Source organism: Oncorhynchus kisutch, linkage group LG3 (assembly GCF_002021735.2).
Source record: "Oncorhynchus kisutch isolate 150728-3 linkage group LG3, Okis_V2, whole genome shotgun sequence".
NCBI lineage: Eukaryota > Metazoa > Chordata > Actinopteri > Salmoniformes > Salmonidae > Oncorhynchus > Oncorhynchus kisutch.
Window position 1 is genome coordinate 22,422,370 of NC_034176.2, and position 20,293 is coordinate 22,442,662.

General features: G+C 44.6%; 1 protein-coding gene across 1 annotated transcript; it reads left to right on the forward strand.

Annotated features, from left to right (window-relative positions):
- Positions 1 to 1,741: 1,741 nt before the first annotated feature.
- LOC109877847 (olfactomedin-like protein 2A) lies at positions 1,742 to 20,186 on the forward strand. Its single transcript, XM_020470079.2, has 8 exons — positions 1,742 to 2,055; positions 12,089 to 12,352; positions 13,287 to 13,394; positions 13,841 to 14,017; positions 14,159 to 14,414; positions 16,327 to 16,641; positions 16,896 to 17,081; positions 18,425 to 20,186. Exons 1-8 carry the CDS (start codon positions 1,987 to 1,989, stop codon positions 19,027 to 19,029), a joined length of 1,980 nt encoding a protein of 659 aa, XP_020325668.1. The 5' UTR covers positions 1,742 to 1,986; the 3' UTR covers positions 19,030 to 20,186.
- Positions 20,187 to 20,293: the final 107 nt, after the last annotated feature.

Here is a 20,293-nt window from a genome sequence, read left to right on the forward strand (position 1 = left end):
ACCGACGGCACGTACCGTTAACGGACTTCGTATTGTTTCTCTCTGGGTAATCGAACCCATTCGTCCTGTCCTCTATCTCCATCCTCCTTCATGAAAGCTGCATGCGCGCCGTTCTATCAGCCGGGCGCCTATTAGCAATATTTTCAATTCGATAATGCAATTAGCTGTCTTCGTTGTATTGAGACGCTACTGTCTTCACTGGACAGACTGTAGCCCCAAACCTGCTGGTGTCAGTAAGACTAACAGTTCTTCCACACCCCCATACCTACACAAATCATTTACCCTGAACATTAAGCAATGACGTACCCGCTGCAGTATGCATTCTGGGTTATGTAGGGTTTGGTCGTCGTGTTTGTAGTTGATGGTCCTGCATCATTCCGCTGAGTTGGCAATGAGTAGGCAATAAGATTTGTGCAGCAGAACATAATTCCGTTTCAGGTTTTGTGATGTGTTTATAAACATAGAGTAGGATGTAATAACACAGTATTGTTATTATTGTTGTACAAGTTTACTTGGATAACGTCAAATGGTCTTCAAGGTTTATAACAAATAATGGCCAAATTAATCAAACAGTGATTGAACATTTTATTGATCAGGGTGATTCTGGGGGGAAAGTCTGCAAAATGTTGTTGTCACGTGTCTGTCACCATTGTGTTTCTGATAACCATTTAGATTCTTTGGCCAAAATGGACCTTTGTTGATTAAACTTCAGAGTTTAAAGGGCAATTCCGACACTTTTCAACCTCATATTCCTTATCTTCAGCACCAAACCACTTTCTACACATGTGAAAACGACATATTTCTACTTTTTGTAGAAAACACATATAACATGAAACATTTATAACGATGACTTCATCAAAAGTTTAAAAACGGTGATTTTCAAACACTAGGAGATTCGTGGTGATATGGGGAGCAAGAAAAAGACCTCCCTCTGGCTAGAAACTCATTGCAGGTTTTGAAATGTTTCTTTATCTTTTTAACCACAGAACAAAGAAACGTGCTGTTTCCTCCGGCTTGTCGCTGGAGATAATGAATATGAGATTGAAAAGTGGCGGAGTTGCCCTTTAAATGGTTTGTGCCTTGTCATCTAACTCTAAACCTAAAGCTACTAATGGAGCCAAAAAAATAAAAACGTTTTCGGTTTTCTTTTGTGAACTCTCAGGCTTATAGTATCCTTTATACCCAAACCCGTGTGCTTTGATCATAGAGAGAAAAAATCGAACATTCGTCTGTAATGGGGGTTTGATTGAATTGAGCCCCCTGGTACAAGACGACCCCAAGGAACACTACTGTGACTGTAAACTTTACAAATAACCAGGAGATGGTGCTGCAACCCTTTGACATTCCACTGTACGTGTCCTATCTCCCCTGATCATGTCTTGTCGCGAGCAGGCGGAGCAGCAGTCTGACAACTCTGAACCTTGGGCACAGGCCTACATTTAATATGTGCCAATAAAATATCAAATGGAATGCTAAAATGTTATAGAATAAATGTAGCTTTTACGCGTAATTCATATCAACTGTGCGCCATGCGTAAATGATAATTGTCAGATTTGTCGCAATAAAGGTTTAAAAAGTGTTATTGAATATTAGAAAACTATTGAAACATGTCTCACGTCTGAAATGACTCTAATGCTAAGATTATATTTATTATCCAATGTTAAAGTTGATGTCAAATGTGTGTGTAAATTGCCCCTCCCATGTGTGGAGAAGAGAAGATGGGTGGATGATGTTTACTTTTACCGCTGATGCGCGGAGCCAAGGACTAGAGTGCAGACAGCGCCTGATCAACTTGTAAAACTGCTTCCTGCGCATATTACGGCAACAATTTACACGACGTGGGTCTATGACAATGGAGCCCTAATATCTCGTGCGAATGTCTTACCTCATGGATTGAATAATACAGTAACCGATATTCTTGTCATTCCGACATAAAAGGTTGTTATTGGAGGGATCATTTATCTGTCACCAGGCACCTGGGAGAAAATGTGGAGATTTACGCATTTATTAGCTTGCCTACTGGTGGTGTGTAAAGATGTCACTGCGCAGAGTAAGGTAAGTTATAGGCATGACTTAGTAATGGACTGATAACACCTGTTTGATGCTGCAATGGCAAAGGTAAGGAACTCCACCATGCGTTATGGTACTGGGATTCATTGTGATAAAATCTGAATAAAAATGTGTAAATCCTGTCCTACAGTTCTGCTACTGTAGGAGATATTGATTATTGCTGTTCAGATTATATCTGAAAGGCAATGATTTATGCATTCTTAAAATAAAATAAAAACATATTATCTCACTGAAAAATCAACATACATTATTTCCATTAAAGTATTGCACAATTTGCATTGTTCAATTCAAAATAGTTATTTCGTTCACGTGGGTGTGAAGGCCCAATGGTCTTGTAGCATGAGGTTGTTGAAAGGGAGGAGCAGTTTGCATGAGGAACAGTAGGCCTACACATCCATGTTATCCCAATAATCCATATGATTTCTAAATTAGAATGCCCATTCCCAATATCAACCATTGCTTCATATGGCCAGGTGTCCAGTCAGAGATTAATCATTTTGCCTCTTCATGGACACCAATGAGAAATGGCAGTCCTGACTCTCTCTCTCTCTACTTTCAATCTTGTGGGGACTGGGCATCATGCTTCAACACACCAGCCTTCTAATGTAATTCCGCACATTTGTTGCTATGATGAATAGATGTTATTAATGTAAAATTACATCAGCCAGCTTGGTTTGTAAATCTAGGCTTTGAATCACCTTATTGCATGTCATCAAACTAAGTAACCATTACATTAGGTTTTCCCCGTGAGCCTTCATGTGTAGGGCCTGATGCCAGATTAAATGTAGGAAGAGATGGCAGTGGCACCCAGTCGGGTAACAGTAATATCTGCCCTGCCTTGTTTGAACAGCTGCTGGACTTCCATAACCCCTCTCATAGAACTGCAATGCTTTGAGGATAGTCTAATCCCTACTCCCCCATGGTTCTGTGTGGATGACTACTTCCCCCTTGGTCTAGAAAACAACATGGGTACAAGACAAGAGGCACACAAGCCCATGAAGGCTGTCTAGCAGATTTTCTTCTACTTTGTAAGTGAGAGGAACAGTGTGTGTGGAACAGTTAGAACAATGAGCACAGGTGTCATGTGTTCACATCATGGTATTAGTCATGTGTTCACATCATGTATTAGTCATGTGTTCACATCATGGTATTAGTCATGTGTTCACATCATGGTATTAGTTTTCTCTCAAGAACAGTGGAATGTAGTGTAAAATTGCATTAGCAGGACTCTGAAAAGGATAATCCCTTATTATTACCCTGATCATCAAATTTATTGATGGTGACCTGGAGGAAAGCCCAGTAGGATCACAAACTTGTGATTGATTTTAATATGGTTCTCTCTGTTCTCTGTGAGATGTCTCATGTGCCTGTCTTGTCTGCAGCCTGGCTGCCCTCTTCCTCATTCCGTCCCATTGGACACATCCTGCCCAGCCTACAGTTTCATGGCCCACTGGTGGCACTGAGATGATTGCGAGACAAAGCCAGCTCAGAGGAGGACACAGAGGGTACGGTGCAATGGCATGGGAACAGGCGTGTGCACCTGCCCCTTGTTTTGGTTGTAAACAAGGCCAGGAATACTGCCGAGAGGTCAATGAGAGGGCGGAGAGAGAGAGACGGAGAGAGATAAATGTAGGGAGGAGACAGGACGCCCCCCTGTCACAGTAATGAACTAACAAGCCTCAGTGTGTCCCTGGGACTTAATGAATAAATGAGACTCAATGTGTTAGACGGTCTGTCTGAAGGTCTCAGGGGCCGTGGCCTCACTGCAGCTGGAAGAGGGCTTTGATTCTGAACAGCAGGAAATGAAGGAGGCAGTGACACAGACCGTAACAGCAAACAAAAAGCAATCTTCCTTTTCCTCTGAGCGATGTGATGTAAGAGAAAACTAACACACATTTATAGCTGAAAGCTTAATTATTAGTTATATTTGTCTGAGCCCTTTATCTAAGGATGCTCCATATAGAAAATGGCTGCCAAAGGACCACATAGTCAAAGGGAAGTATGTTTCACCCATCCTCTACACCACCTGCCTTCCACCTGCTTTTCCAGTGTGCATTACTGTATGTCTCCTTGTGCCTGACTGCTATGATGTGAATCTGTGCCCAGTGTGGAGCCAGCAGGGTCTTGCTGTTAGTTCCACAACGGAGAGAGAGGATGTCTCTTTCAGCTGGCAATTTCTCCCAAGCAGCATCCATCACACCATCACTATGGTGGGAAAAAAACGTCCAAATTAATTAATGGAAGGTTTGATGCAATTGTACAATCATGTGGAATATTAGACAATGATCTATGGTTTTTCCTAAAAGCAATCAGTTCCATCTATATATCTATCCAGTAGGTAGTCATCTGTATACGTATCCCTTTCAAACACCTGGCTCCCAAAACAACAGCATCTGGGGAGGAAAGCAATGACAACCAGCTAATTCCATTCATGACTTTGGTTCCAGACTTGCCCTGATAATACAAAGATAACTGTTTCTCTCTTTCTCCTCTCATCTGGATCATTCAGTAGTAGCCACTGAATATAACCAAAAGGTTCATGGTGTGCTTGGTCGTACACATAAACAGCTCTGATGGAATGTGGATGTGTAACCCCAAAAAAAACAAGTGCTCAGTAATCTTGTGTCCAGCTAATTAGCGTGCTAGTGCTAATGCCAGTTTCTGTTCAGGTTAGGGACAGCAATCTCATGGTTCATCTCCAGGCTGACGGCTTACGTTTCCCCCTGTAGCCCAGGTTCAGATTTACAGTGGCACAGTAAGACTGTTTATCATAGTCACCACTAATTAGATTAGGAATCCGGTGGACTTTCTGGACAAGAATTTGGACTCCAGTTTGGTCTGTAATGTTTAGACTGGAGAACAAGGTGATAAGTCAAATCATTTAAAGGGACAGTTCAAGGGTCTTCATGGGTGAAAAATGATCTTAAAGTAAAGCTGAGTCAATATTCTACTAGCTGTTGTAAAGACCCTAATGGATGCATTAGGGTAATACAATTCCATCTTATTAGATGGTGATTTTGGGGTGAACTTCTTTTTAACCTTTTTCCTAACCTGAAATATCATCGCTTTGATTTAGTAAACAGAAAAACCCTATCCAGACATGTAAATACTGTGTGGAAGCATTTCGCTACACCCGCAATAACATCTGCTAAATATGTGCATGTGACCAATAACATTTGAGTTGACATGGATTGGATTCAGCCCTGTCACTCTAACAGTCCTACATCTACTAATGGAGGAGTTTTATCTATCAGCTTACCTCAGAAACAGCTTACTGAGTTGAGAGTCTTTGAGATGGACAACTGACCTGCATCAGCGACTGTTCTTGATCTATTTACAGTCAGGTCCAGAATTATTGTCACCCTTGATAAATAAGAGCAAAATACAGTGTATAAATAATCATTTGAGATCATTTTTAAAAACTTGCTAAACAAAATCTCTAAATCTGAGCAATTGTATTAGTATAAAATAATATAATTTCCCCTTTTTTTGCAAACAATATAGCTCAGTATTTCTATTATTTATTTTCTACAGTCTTTTTTTCTCATCTTAATCAAGGGTGACAAACATTCTGGACCTGACTGTATATTAATACAAGTTTATGGAAAGTAGCCTACATAAATGATCTTGTGTGTTAAAGCTACAGAGCCCTTGTTAAGTCCACAAGCCGTAGGCCTAGTAACAACATGCAGCTGGCCTGAACAATTAGACAAAATCTACGGTCTGAAACGGACATCCTTGTTTATACGGACCAAGGTTAGTGTTACAGTAACAGTGTCAAGGCCATCATAGAATAACATTGGTTTTCTGTGTTTAAAGATAAGACTAACAAGCTCCTGGAATGTGCCAGCCATTGTGTGTAATGAATCTTGTTTTTTAACAATTGTGGACACAATTGAGGTTTCACTTAGTCATTGTCACTGTAAGAGTGGCCGTAGCCTTCAGTGAGTTAGTGATCTAGTCATGTACTGTGGTCTATGGAATGTGTGTGAATGTGAAGCCATGCAGTTGGGTCCCTTCCCCCTATTGTACAGACAAGAGTTTGTCTTTGGGTCCTATTCTTTTGACCTGAAACTTGACTGCTCTCAGAGGTCAAAGGCTCCAAACTCAAAGCATGCGTTGAGCTTTTAGCAGTCTTAATTATGAATTATCTGAGGTCTGTTGTCTGCTTTCATGCTGGAAGTTCTCTTGGCATGGGATGCTAAATGAACAGAGCGAGCACAATAATGGTTCGCATGGACAATATAATTTAGCTTTCTTTATAATTAGGATAGTGGACGCCCATCTTGCTCCAGTCTGTGTGTACAGTTGGCAGGGTTGAGAGGGAGGAGCCTATAAATGAATGTTCTAACTCTTCCCTCTTAATCAATACACAAAATAACAAACACAGGGGCCTTGGAGGCAACCCAGTCAAGCTGGAAGAAATTTCACCAGGTTTGTCATAGTACTTAGTACTTGAAGCATCTTAAGCTCATGTTTCTAAGAAGCAGCCTGGGTTTGGCTCACCTGCGTCTTGGGTGGAACAATAAGGCTCAGTGGGGCTGTGGGCACAACCCCTCCAAGGGAACTTGAATCTGCTAATCCACTCTGTTTTCATGTGGTTGTATCATTTGTCAACCCAACCCACTGCCTTTTTCACTTGACATGGGTCAGGAATGGCCGGCCACTACGCACACAGGGGTCTTGCCCAATAATCAAAGACCCCTCTGAGTGTAAGTCTGGAGTAATGGAGGGTACTGCCCCCCAACCCACTCATGTCACTCAGGCTGCATTCCTCCACTAATGAGCCCACCCCCTCCTCTCCCTACCCTCACCAGCCTGCAGGGTCTGGCCTCCATAAACATTATCACTCTCAGAGAACCCTCAGTAACTGGACATGTACGCACTGTTACTTAGGGTTGATGCTCTAAGCTAGGGTTTAGGTTGCTCTTTACTGACATAGACAAGCAGACTTGCTCTCCACAGATATCTGCCCAGATCTACAGTTGACTTGCCCAGTGCAGGTTTGGTGTAGGAGGAAGCAGACAATTCTCCCCTAAATACCTTGTTTGAGTGCACAGTTGAGACGTTTATCCTGTCTCGATACAACGTGGCAGAGTAAGGGCACAGACAGACAGAATAACTGTAATGCTGCATTCTTGTGCTGCTGTAAGTGGTACCACATGTGGGTCTGCCTGCCCCAGGGTTTATAGAGATTCATGTGGGTCTGCCTTCCCCAGGGTTTATAGAGATTCACGTGGGTCTGCCTGCCCCAGGATTTATAGAGATTCATGTGGGTCTGCCTTCCCCAGGGTTTATAGAGATTCATGTGGGTCTTCCTGCCCCAGGGTTTATAGAGATTCATGTGGGTCTGCCTTCCCCAGGGTTTATAGAGATTCATGTGGGTCTTCCTGCCCCAGGGTTAATAGAGATTCATGTGGGTCTGCCTGCCCCAGGGTTAATAGAGATTCATGTGGGTCTGCCTGCCCCAGGATTTATAGAGATTCATGTGGGTCTACCTGCCCCAGGGTTAATAGAGATTCATGTGGGTCTGCCTGCCCCAGGGTTAATAGAGATTCATGTGGGTCTGCCTGCCCCAGGGTTAATAGAGATTCATGTGGGTCTGCCTGCCCCAGGATTTATAGAGATTCATGTGGGTCTGCCTGCCCCAGGGTTAATATAGATTCATGTGGGTCTGCCTGCCCCAGGGTTAATAGAGATTCATGTGGGTCTGCCTGCCCCAGGGTTAATAGAGATTCATGTGGGTCTGCCTGCCCCAGGATTTATAGAGATTCATGTGGGTCTGCCTGCCCCAGGGTTTATAGCGATTCATGTGGGTCTGCCTGCCCAGGGTTTATAGAGATTCATGTGGGTCTGCCTGCCCAGGGTTTATAGTTTCATGTGGGTCTGCCTGCCCAGGGTTAATAGAGATTCATGTGGGTCTGCCTGCCCCAGGGTTAATAGAGATTCATGTGGGTCTGCCTGCCCCAGGGTTAATAGAGATTCATGTGGGTCTGCCTGCCCCAGGATTTATAGAGATTCATGTGGGTCTGCCTGCCCCAGGGTTTATAGCGATTCATGTGGGTCTGCCTGCCCAGGGTTTATAGAGAGTCATGTGGGTCTGCCTGCCCAGGGTTTATAGTTTCATGTGGGTCTGCCTGCCCAGGGTTAATAGAGATTCATGTGGGTCTGCCTGCCCCAGGGTTAATAGAGATTCATGTGGGTCTGCCTGCCCCAGGATTTATAGAGATTCATGTGGGTCTGCCTGCCCCAGGGTTAATAGAGATTCATGTGGGTCTGCCTGCCCCAGGGTTAATAGAGATTCATGTGGGTCTGCCGGCCCCAGGATTTATAGAGATTCATGTGGGTCTGCCTGCCCCAGGGTTAATAGAGATTCATGTGGGTCTGCCTGCCCCAGGGTTAATAGAGATTCATGTGGGTCTGCCTGCCCCAGGGTTAATAGAGATTCATGTGGGTCTGCCTGCCCAGGGTTTATAGTTTCATGTGGGTCTGCCTGCCCAGGGTTTATAGAGATTCATGTGGGTCTGCCTGCCCCAGGGTTTATAGAGATTCATGTGGGTCTGCCTGCCCCAGGGTTTATAGAGATGCATGTGGGTCAGCCTGCCCCAGGGTTTATAGAGATGCATGTGGGTCTGCCTGCCCCAGGGTTTATAGAGATGCATGTGGGTCTGCCTGCCCCAGGGTTAATAGAGATTCATGTGGGTCTGCCTGCCCCAGGGTTTATACAGATTCATGTGGGTCTGCCTGCCCCAGGATTTATAGAGATTCATGTGGGTCTGCCTGCCCCAGGGTTTATAGAGATTCATGTGGGTCAGCCTGCCCCAGGGTTTATAGAGATGCATGTGGGTCTGCCTGCCCCAGGGTTTATAGAGATGCATGTGGGTCTGCCTGCCCCAGGGTTAATAGAGATTCATGTGGGTCTGCCTGCCCCAGGGTTTATACAGATTCATGTGGGTCTGCCTGCCCCAGGATTTATAGAGATTCATGTGGGTCTGCCTGCCCCAGGGTTTATAGAGATTCATGTGGGTCTGCCTTCCCAGGGTTTATAGAGATGAATGTGGGTCTGCCTTCCAAGGGTTTATAGAGATGCATGCGGGTCTGCCTTCCCGGGGTTTATAGAGATGCATGTGGGTCTGCCTGCCCCAGGATTTATAGAGATGCATGTGGGTCTGCCTGCCCCAGGGTTTATAGAGATTCATGTGGGTCTGCCTTCCCAGGGTTTATAGAGATGAATGTGGGTCTGCCTTCCCAGGGTTTATAGAGATGCATGCGGGTCTGCCTTCCCAGGGTTTATAGAGATGCATGTGGGTCTGCCTTCCCCAGGGTTTATAGAGGTGCATGTTGGTCTGCCTGCCCCAGGGTTTATAGAGATGCATGCGGGTCTGCCTTCCCAGGGTTTATAGAGATGCATGTGGGTCTGCCTTCCCCAGGGTTTATAGAGGTGCATGTGGGTCTGCCTGCCCAGGGTTTATAGAGATGCATGTGGGTCTGCTTGACCAGGGTTTATAGAGATTCATGTGGGTCTGCCTTCCCAGGGTTTATAGAGATCAAATCAAATCAAATCAAATGTATTTATATAGCCCTTCGTACATCAGCTGATATCTCAAAGTGCTGTACAGAAACCCAGCCTAAAACCCCAAACAGCAAGCAATGCAGGTGTAGAAGCACGGTGGCTAGGAAAAACTCCCTAGAAAGGCCAAAACCTAGGAAGAAACCTAGAGAGGAACCAGGCTATGAGGGGTGGCCAGTGCCGGGTGGAGATTATAACAGAACATGGCCAAGATGTTCAAATGTTCATAAATGACCAGCATGGTCGAATAATAATAAGGCAGAACAGTTGAAACTGGAGCAGCAGCACAGTCAGGTGGAAGTTGAAACTGGAGCAGCAGCATAGCCAGGTGGACTGGGGACAGCATGGAGTCATCATGTCAGGTAGTCCTGGGGCATGGTCCTAGGGCTCAGGTCAGTTAAAACTGGAACAGCAGCATGGCCAGGTGGACTGGGGACAGCAAGGAGTCATCATGTCAGGTAGTCCTGGGGCATGGTCCTAGGGCTCAGGTCCTCCGAGAGAGAGAAAAAAAGAGAGAAGGAGAGAATTAGAGAACGCACACTTAGATTCACACAGGACACCGAATAGGACAGGAGAAGTACTCCAGATATAACAAACTGACCCCAGCCCCCCGACACATAAACTACTGCAGCATAAATACTGGAGGCTGAGACAGGAGGGGTCAGGAGACACTGTGGCCCCATCCGAGGACACCCCCGGACAGGGCCAAACAGGAAGGATATAACCCCACCCACTTTGCCAAAGCACAGCCCCCACACCACATCACACCACACCAGATGCATGTGGGTCTGCCTGCCCAGGGTTTATAGAGATGCATATGGGTCTGCCTGCCCAGGTTTAATAGAGATTCATGTGGGTCTGCCTGACCAGGGTTTATAGAGATTCATGTGGGTCTGCCTGCCCCAGGTTTTATAGAGATGCATGTGGGTCTGCCTTCCCAGGGTTTATAGAGATTCATGTGGGTCTGCCTGCCCCAGGGTTTATAGAGATGCATGTGGGTCTGCCTGCCCCAGGGTTTATAGAGATGCATGTGGGTCTGCCTGCCCCAGGGTTTATAGAGATGCATGTGGGTCTGCCTGCCCCAGGGTTTATAGAGATGCATGTGGGTCTGCCTGCCCCAGGGTTTATAGAGATGCATGTGGGTCTGCCTGCCCAGGGTTTATAGAGATGCATGTGGGTCTGTCTGCCCCAGGGGTTATAGAGATGCATGTGGGTCTGTCTGCCCCAGGGTTTATAGAGATGCATGTGGGTCTGCCTTCCCAGGGTTTATAGAGATGCATGTGGGTCTGCCTGCCCAAGGGTTTATAGAGATGCATGTGGGTCTGCCTTCCCCAGGGTTTATAGAGATGCATGTGGGTCTGCCTCCCCAGGGTTTATAGAGATTCATGTGGATCTGGGAGCTGGGCCCCAGAAGGTGCTGGAAGATGAGATTAGCATCAATACAGTGCAGCAACCCCCTGGCCTCTACATGGGGAGATGACCAGAGAGAGCACTGCCAGTCACAGACACCGGCAGAGAGACAGACAGAGAGAAAGACACTTGAGAACTACTATGACATCTTAAGTTCTCTGTGAAATGAAGGTTTTGCTCGTCATCGACCTGTCAACAACAAACAAACGTTAAATCAGATTTGCAATAAATGTATGGTATACAAATGTCAAATTTATGACTGAGCCTAAATATGAAACCCATAAACACTTCACTTTGATGACTGTCTATAATAAAATATGTATTGTTTATTCAATGTTTGTTTTTTGTTATTTATCTGGAGTGATTCTGAGGATGATGTCAGTAAGCATGAGCTTGCACATGGTCGGCCAGAGTTCTCTCATTTTACACCATGTGTAGGGAGTGCTAGCGTCTGACACAGCTGGGGATAAGAGTTGATATTAATGGCATTGCGTTGGTCTCAATGGCTTTCATGTGCTTCATGACGGCTAGTGTTCAAAGAAGAGGAAGCATGTGGTTAATGTCCCAAGATCAATTTCATTCCCATGCTTTTTTTTCCCTCCTAAGAAAATGTATGTTTTATTCATAGAATGTCCACCTGGGAGGGAGTCATTCAGAACATTGGAACAGCTCTCCATAGACTGCTGTGAGAAGAAAACCCAAGCTCAGCGTATATTTGAATGAATCATAATGTTCACGGGGTGAATTGATATAAAGTTCAACCCTGACCATTGATCACTATGAGTTGCATTCTCAGAATGTCTGTCAGGATTTGTGACAACTGATCAGGCTCCAGACTCGCCCTTTTACATTCAACCCCGCGCTGTGACATCATCCCAGGCTGTGACATCATCCCAGGCTGTGATTGACTCCTGTCGCTGAAGGACAGGAACCATGTCCAGCTCATTACACGTCAAGAATGCTTTTTTTCAATCAGTGCTAAACAATATTTCAAATCAGTCCATTTCATCCACTCTCTTCAACTCTGCCTCCTGTCAGATCTTCGGGGAGACGGAGCCGGTGCGGATGACGTCCGAGGGCTCAGACTGTCGCTGTAAGTGCATCATGAGGCCACTGAGCAAGGATGCATGCCAGCGTCTGCGGAGTGGCAGCGTGCGTGTGGAGGACTTTTACACGGTGGAGACCGTCAGCTCTGGATCGGACTGCAAGTGTTCCTGCACTGCCCCCCCCTCCTCCCTCAACCCCTGTGAGAACGAGTGGAAGATGGAGAAGCTGAAGAAACAGGCCCCTGAACTGCTCAAGGTGTGTTCCAGCAGTAACAGACCCAACTTAGTGGTAAAATAACATTAGAACTCTAAATGTTGGTAGTAAAATCACTTAATTGACTATGTAAAGACCGTGACAGAGACCCTGATTGCATGTGTGTGGTTTGGTCCTGAAGATATACTGTACATAATCATGGGAGAAGCAGAAATAGGATATCCTTATAATTGTTCAAATTAAAGGCGAAAGGATAGCCTAGTGGTTAGAGCATTGGACTAATAACTGGAAGGTTTCAAGTTCAAACCCCTGAGCTGACAAGGTACAAATCTGTCATTCTGCCCCTGAACATGCAGTTAACCCACTGTTCCTAGGCTGTCATTGAAAATAAGAATATGTTCTTAACTGACTTGCCTTGTTAAATAAAGAGCTTTAAAGTATACCAGGTTGTTGCACAGACAGGTTTCCATGAGCTCACTGGGTTCTCTATCTGTCGATAACATCTCAGCACCTCTCAGGATGTATGTATCTGAAGCACACATACATTTTTCACTGGGAGTGAGAGGAGAGGAGATGAGGCATGCTATGCGCCACATGAAGGGAAGAACCAGAACCAGATGTGTGATCTGACTGGGTTTAGACATAGCCATGTCTTATAAGGAATACATTGAATTGCATTACAAAGGAAAGGCTCAAAATAACTTTTGGGGAGGGCTTTTAATGCAATATGAAAGCCAAATTGCTGAAACAGTGGATTTGTAGTTGGCAGGTGTCTGATTCAGGACTGAGAGATGAGAGAAGCAGCACCCATTGTTAAGTCAATACTTTTAAATGAAAATAGGCGTGGGTGTTTTTAGGTGTTATTGAATTCACATACTCAATTAAATGTCAAATGTAAAACCTGTCAACATATTTTCCCGCTTCTTTATTATGTTTGGTGCTAATACTCTCCTCTGTGCTGTGTGTGGGTGTACAGCTGCATTCCATGGTGGACCTACTGGAGGGGACGCTGTACAGTCTGGACCTCATGAAGGTTCACTCCTACATCAACAAGGTGGTCTCCCAGATGAACACACTAGAGGAGGTAAGCCCCCAAAAAACAACGTCCTCATAGAGTACAACAAGTAGAACAATAACAAGGACATAAAACAAGAACCAGGGAATACCAGGTTTGCATGCCTTCCTATATACTGTATGTGAATGTATTTGGGTTCTTGCCGTTCTAGCTGTATATGGTCCTTATGCAGACAGAGAGCTGATGAAATGGTTTGTGATTAGATACCAGTAATTCCCCACCTAAACGGCATGGTTACAGTATCCACAGAGATTTCTTTAACCCCCACAGCTATTCACTAGTCAAACAGGAGAAGATGAACTAGAGGGCGGAGAGAGAGATTTGTGTGACTGGTTCTCCCAGGTTTTGTGTTTGTAATGTTTTCACAAAAGGGGTCTGTTTTCGTTAACAAAGTTATTTACATTTGGTTGGTACAATGGACTGGCCGGATTCTTAGAACACGTCTGTTTCCACAGACAATCAAGACCAACCTGACTCGGGACAATGAGTTTGTAAGGGACAGCATGATCACACTGACTAACCAGTTTAAGAGGTATGAGAACTACTCCAACATCATGATGAGCATCAAGAAGCAGATCTCCAGTCTGGGCCTGCAGCTACTGCAGAAAGACCAAACAGAGACCAAAGCTCAGGTAAGTGTGTCTCTCAAACACACACACACCCACCACACAAAAGCTTGCTCACAAATTACACATCAAACACACAAATCAATGTTCACATGCCTGCTGACACACCATAAATGACAGGCTTGAATTGAATGTCAATGTTTACAGAACACCAATGATGAGAAAACCAAGGACACCGTAAAAAACCCTAACAAAAAGCCCCCTTCATCCAAGCCCCCTCCCAAGCCGCCCAAGGAAAAGGTCGTAAAACCTAAGAAAGAGAGCACCAAGCCTGGGAAACCTGTCAAGCCTGACCCCACAGCCAAGGCCAAGGTGGCAGGGCACCAGCCGGGGGTAGTGAGGGGCATCACCTACTACAAAGCAGCCAAGGTGGATGGGGACGAGCACGGCACAGGTGGTAAAGGTGAGAGAACAAGGGCCGATACAAGATGGTACCGATAGACATGGTCTCCCTGTTCATTGCTCCTAAGAAACTTTGCATTTCCCTACACCCACAATAACATCTGCTAAATATGTGTATGCGGCCAATACAATATGATTTGGATTTGATAAGGGGGGGAGTTGGACCACTCTCTCTCCCAGCCCAGTATGAGCATGTGTATGGAGCCCACTAACCCCTAAAGTCAACATTGGGCTGTTACTTCAGCTGAGTTAGCAGCACTCAACCAGCCTGTATGAGATCATCTATGTGCTGTTCTAATGTTCTCAGACCTTATTGTGATTGTTCTAAACAAAACCAATTCAAATAACTAAATTGTACTCTTGGATCTACATTACATTATGCTGGATCAGCATTACACCAGACTGTATTTCAGATTCCCAACTGAAACGGATGTTGTACGTCTCCATCGCATATTTTCTTTTTTTGTGTAGAGCAAGCCCTTCAAGTTTGTGTAGAGCAAGCCCTTCAAGTTTGTGTAGAGCAAGCCTTTCAAGTTTGTGTAGAGCAAGCCCTTCAAGTTTGTGTAGAGCAAGCCCTACAAGTTTGTGTAGAGCAAGGACTTCAAATTTGAATGAAATATGTTGTTCTTACACACGTGTGATAAAGGAGTGTAAATCTTAGTACTACTCTTGGCATCTTGGAAACAGTAAAACAGTGAATCCTTCACTGTAGATCACCAGATCCACAGTACAAGATTTATCCTGCTGTTATTTCCAACCAAGCAGGGCTTGGGCCATCAGAGGATCGAATTGCATGCGTGCATTCAGCAAGCATTAAATAATACATAGAGCTAATGGAATGTCGTTTCAATGGAACATAGCCACATCCACTACACGCCTCAGCTTCACTCCTCATACACAATGTGTTGTGGGCCCTCATCACTGTGCCGATGAAAGCTGACAAAACATTTCCTGACTCCTCACAATCCTTATTGAATAGATACTGTAGGTATGCTAGGTTTGCTCAGGGCGCAAATGCACATATGTTGTCAGGTCATGTGTTCTGCTATGCCAAGCTGTTCAGCCATACTTTGGTTAGTGCAGCCACCCATGTCAACCCAGTGAATTGATTCAGCTTCATTTCCATAATCTCTCACAAAGAGTAGTTTGCCTTTATTCAAAGGTGAATGTTAACCAGAAGCCTTGCATCTATTAGATAAAGGACGATGTGGCTTTTGAAGTATCAAGCAACACTGTTTCTCTTTCACAACATACTTTAGAGACCTACAGCACATTCTCCTATCTATGCTGCCTGACTGACTCCTAAGCTGTCCCTGACTCCTTATCTTGTTAGGCCTTCAGTAGATACATGTGGTCAAGTAGTGTGCACGGCTAGCACCCTGAGGTTCAGAGTGCGCGTGTGGTGCAGATGTGCTGCTTATGTAGCAGGCAGAGACGTTTTGTCTCACGCATCTGTCTGGCAGCTAAGGAAGTGAGAGTATGAGTAACAGAGGGGATCAGCCTCAGGCTGGCCCAGTCCTCCTGACACTGTCCTCCGTTCTGCTATTCTCTCTCCATGGCCAGGGATAAGAAAATGCCATGTGAGGGCTGTGGAATTCTGAATCCAAACAGGCAGAGGTTAGCGGGACAGACTTGGTTACAGAGGAGGGGACAGAGACAGCGAGAGGAAGTTGGCATACTCTGTGTGCTATATAACTAATGCATTCCCCTTTGATGTGTCCCCTGGAAATTTGTGGTACTGTACAGTGTCTGTCTCTCCGACAGAGGTCTCAAAAGCAGCCCATACAGGGCCTTTTTGATTAATTAAGCCAACTAATTCTAATAAACTAGTGAAGACAAGGATCCTCCAGACTTTGAATTTGAGTCTAACTAAATCCCATGGCCTATTTTCCAATGCTTGTCTTTATCCTCAGACAATGCTGCCAAGACTCACACTGTCCACCACGTCAAAGAGACACACTCTGAGGACGGAGGTGCTGAAATTGTCCTGGAAACCATTGAGGGAACCACAGCTGAGCCAACAACTACCAAAGAAACTGCAACCACTACCACCACCACTACCACGAGCACGGCAACAACGACAGCAACAACAGCCAGTACTACAATGCCATCCACTACCACCACCACCATTGTACCAAGAGTTGAAAGGCTAGACAGACCAGCCCCCACCATCATGCTGTTCCTAGACAACTCTGACAACAACAGCCGGCCAATCCTACACAGAGCAGGTAGCCTGACCTACACAATTACCTAGTGTAGTGTACATTACACTACACCATATAACAACTAAGTGTGCTCATTGACAGCAATAGAGACAGTCAGTGCTATGACTCTGTCCAATTCAGTAACGGATAAACATGTAATGTTTAGCTGCCAGAATATGTGTAACTGTGAAATTGAATGATTGAAAACTCATGCAGGCCATTCTTTATCCAGTTTTCTGGTAGTTTCTGTGTTGACTGTATTGTACTGTACTTGGCAGGTAAAATCCTGGACTGTGAGGGGACTCTGGCCTCTATTGAGCTCCCAGAGAAGCAGCACAGCTATGGGCGGAACGAAGGAGCCTGGATGAAGGATCCCCTGGCCAAGGACTCAAAGATCTACGTCACCAACTATTACTATGGCAACAACCTGGTGGAGTTCCGAAACCTGGACAACTTCAAACAAGGTGGGCATGACATAGAAATTGAATACTGTTATATCATTATAATTGTTAATTATTTTCTATTATTTTCAATTTCTATGGAGCATGGGGTTTCAACTGTACATCTATGGAATGAGATCAGTGTAACAGTATTATAGTCTCTAATGATCTGTAGTTACCCATGAAATGCAGTGAGTAGAAAGTGACCCATGAAATGTAGTTAGTAGAAAGTGACCCATGAAATGCAGTGAGTAGAAAGTGACCCATGAAATGCAGTGAGTAGAAAGTGACCAAATGCAGTGAGTAGAAAGTGACCAATGAAATGTAGTGAATAGAAAGTGACCCATGAAATGCAGTGAGTAGAAAGTGACCAAATGCAGTGAGTAGAAAGTGACCCATGAAATGCAGTGAGTAGAAAGTGACCCATGAAATGTAGTTAGTAGAAAGTGACCCATGAAATGCAGTGAGTAGAAAGTGACCCATGAAATGCAGTGAGTAGAAAGTGACCCATGAAATGCAGTGAGTAGAAAGTGACCCATGAAATGCAGTGAGTAGAAAGTGACCCATGAAATGCAGTGAGTAGAAAGTGACCCATGGAATGCAGTGAGTATACACTACAGTAGCTTGAGACTCAAACATGCAGGTTTAGTTGTAATACTGTTCATATAATTTCACACACAAAGTCCCCCCCTCCCCCCTCCTTCTTGCACTAGTACTTGGCGAGAGAAATAGGATTACTCCTCTTAACTGACTGGGTAAAATGATCTATCCCACTGGACTAGCCTGGTTGATTTAGAGGTGTTTGGACAGAAGCTTTTTTTAACTCACATCTTACAAAGCGTGAAGAGATTTTGCTCTGGTATCCAGTAGGGTGGTGAGTTCACAGCAGTGTGCGGATGACTAGGTATCTCTGTGAGTGGCTGTGATCCCTGCCTAGGCTGACATGTGCCTCCCCTTTGAACTGGCCAGAGCTGAGAGGGATTACAGACGCATGGGCTGGGGCGGGGGTGGTTCTGCACTAACGGGTTGTTTTTGTCCTTCACTGCAGCTTCATTCATTATCTAAATCACACTTCCTGAGGTGGAACTGTTAGAGAGCGATGTGACCAGATATGATCATGACACTAATAACAGGACATCTGTGTGGACAGTGGGAGTGGGACAGTCAAACAGAAACTAACCAGTCTCTCATGTGAAACCAATTATATATACGTTTATGGTATAACTATTAAACACCTCAGTGGCGCCCACAATGACTTGACTGTACATGTGTATATATAAGATGGCATGATGTTAGCATACTGTATGGGGGGTAACATGATATGCAATTAGTTTCTCAGTAAACATCCCTGTATATGGTCCTGTTAGGTCGCTGGAGCAACCTCTTCAAACTGCCTTACAACTGGATCGGCACGGGCCACGTGGTGTACAACGGAGCCTTCTACTACAACCGAGCTTTCACCAAGAACATCATCAAGTATGACCTGAGGATGCGCTACGTGGCCGCCTGGACCCTCCTGCATGATGTGGTTTATGAGGACACTACCCCCTGGAAGTGGAGGGGTCACTCAGACATTGACTTTGCCGTGGACGAGAGTGGGCTGTGGGTGATCTACCCTTCCATGGACTATGACTACTCCCAGCAGGAGGTGATTGTCATCAGTAAGCTGGACCCTGGGGATCTGTCCATGAAGAAGGAGACCACCTGGAGGACGGGCCTGAAGAGGAACTCCTATGGGAACTGCTTCATCATCTGTGGGGTGCTGTACGCTGTGGACGTCTATAACCAGAAGGAAGGGGAGGTGAACTATGCCTACGACACCCACACCAACTCAGAGGCTATCCCTCGCCTGCCCTTCACCAACGAGTACACCTACACTACCCAGATAGACTACAACCCCAAGGAGAAGGTCCTGTATGCCTGGGACAATGGACACCAACTCACATATAACATACACTTTGTTGACCAATGAGCACAGGCGTTTTATGCTCTGGTAAAGTATCATCAGCACCATGACAGGATCGCCATCCCCCATAGAGATAAGAGATATGGTCAGTAATGGACAGTCCAGCAGAACCCATATTGGATTCAGCAGCCAACATTCCTCTTTCAATGCATGCTAACCAAGACACTTGACAGCATACCATGCGTCCCATACACAACAATACTCCTCGTCAATGTGGACACTGTGTTGGTATGTTATTGGAAATCACAAACTGCTCATTTATCCCTCCCATTTGATCTTTATGGCCCATCAAGCTCCATCCTACCACCTAGCCACTTTGATCATCTGTCATTGTCATTTCAGGCCTATTGATGCTTTTGTTTTTGAACATGTATACATGATGTTGGGTACTGTAGTGTTAACTGTTGAAATTGTTTATTTTAGTGAGGATGAGGGATACTTTGAAAATATATGAGCTGACAAACACAATATACATGAGTTTCTAAATGTAAGATTTTGTATTCGTTTGTAATTTACCAGAAATGTATGCTTTATATTTACATTGTTGTTGCTTTACATACATTTTGTGTAATGTAATATGTTCATTTTTGTTTTAATGAAGAGATACAATTGTTGCTGCTTGTAACATTTACACGTTCACGACATGTTCTAATCATTTTGGCCTATTTATAAACCACTACCCTTTAGGAAATGAACTGTCATGGAGGTCAATTGTGTAAATGCATACAGATGTACAGTATTGTCTTAAAGGAAATATAATCCATGAACCTCTATGACAGTTTCAGCTTCACGGTAAGTCAGAAATGATTAGACCTGTATTTAGTGCATGTACTGCCGTAATGAAGACCACTAATTCAAGTAAAGCTTTGCCTAAAAATCTTTTGAGCATTTTATTATCATATTTGTCCTATTTTTGGGGCAGAAAAAAACAACACTTCAATTGCATACTTATTCTGAATCTATTTGGAAAGTTTTGTTAGTAAGTGTACACAGAAATGTGCACGGCTAATTACAGCACTGCAATGTATTCATTTGTAATGTTGTGGTGTTTGATACACAATTTCTGACAAAGGATTTTAAGTGGAAATATTATACCACACACACAACCCGTTGTGCTTGTCTCTGTGCTATGGATGAAATAAACAATTCCATTTTTAAATATCTGTTGTGAGAAGTCCAAATCCATGTGCACAGTTCCAGTGGAAGCCATGGGGAGCAGGACTTCCATGCCCAGTGTTATGTGTTGACAGGATGCAGAATGACTCAATGA

Excerpts from the sequence above, each read along its gene's own strand:
- LOC109877847 (XM_020470079.2), top strand. The coding sequence starts at position 1,987 with ATGTGGAGATTTACGCATTTATTAGCTTGCCTACTGGTGGTGTGTAAA. Across the intron at positions 2,056-12,088 it reads ATGTCACTGCGCAGAGTAAG|ATCTTCGGGGAGACGGAGCC; the intron begins GTAAGTTATAGG and ends GCCTCCTGTCAG. Across the intron at positions 17,082-18,424 it reads CCTGGACAACTTCAAACAAG|GTCGCTGGAGCAACCTCTTC; the intron begins GTGGGCATGACA and ends TGGTCCTGTTAG.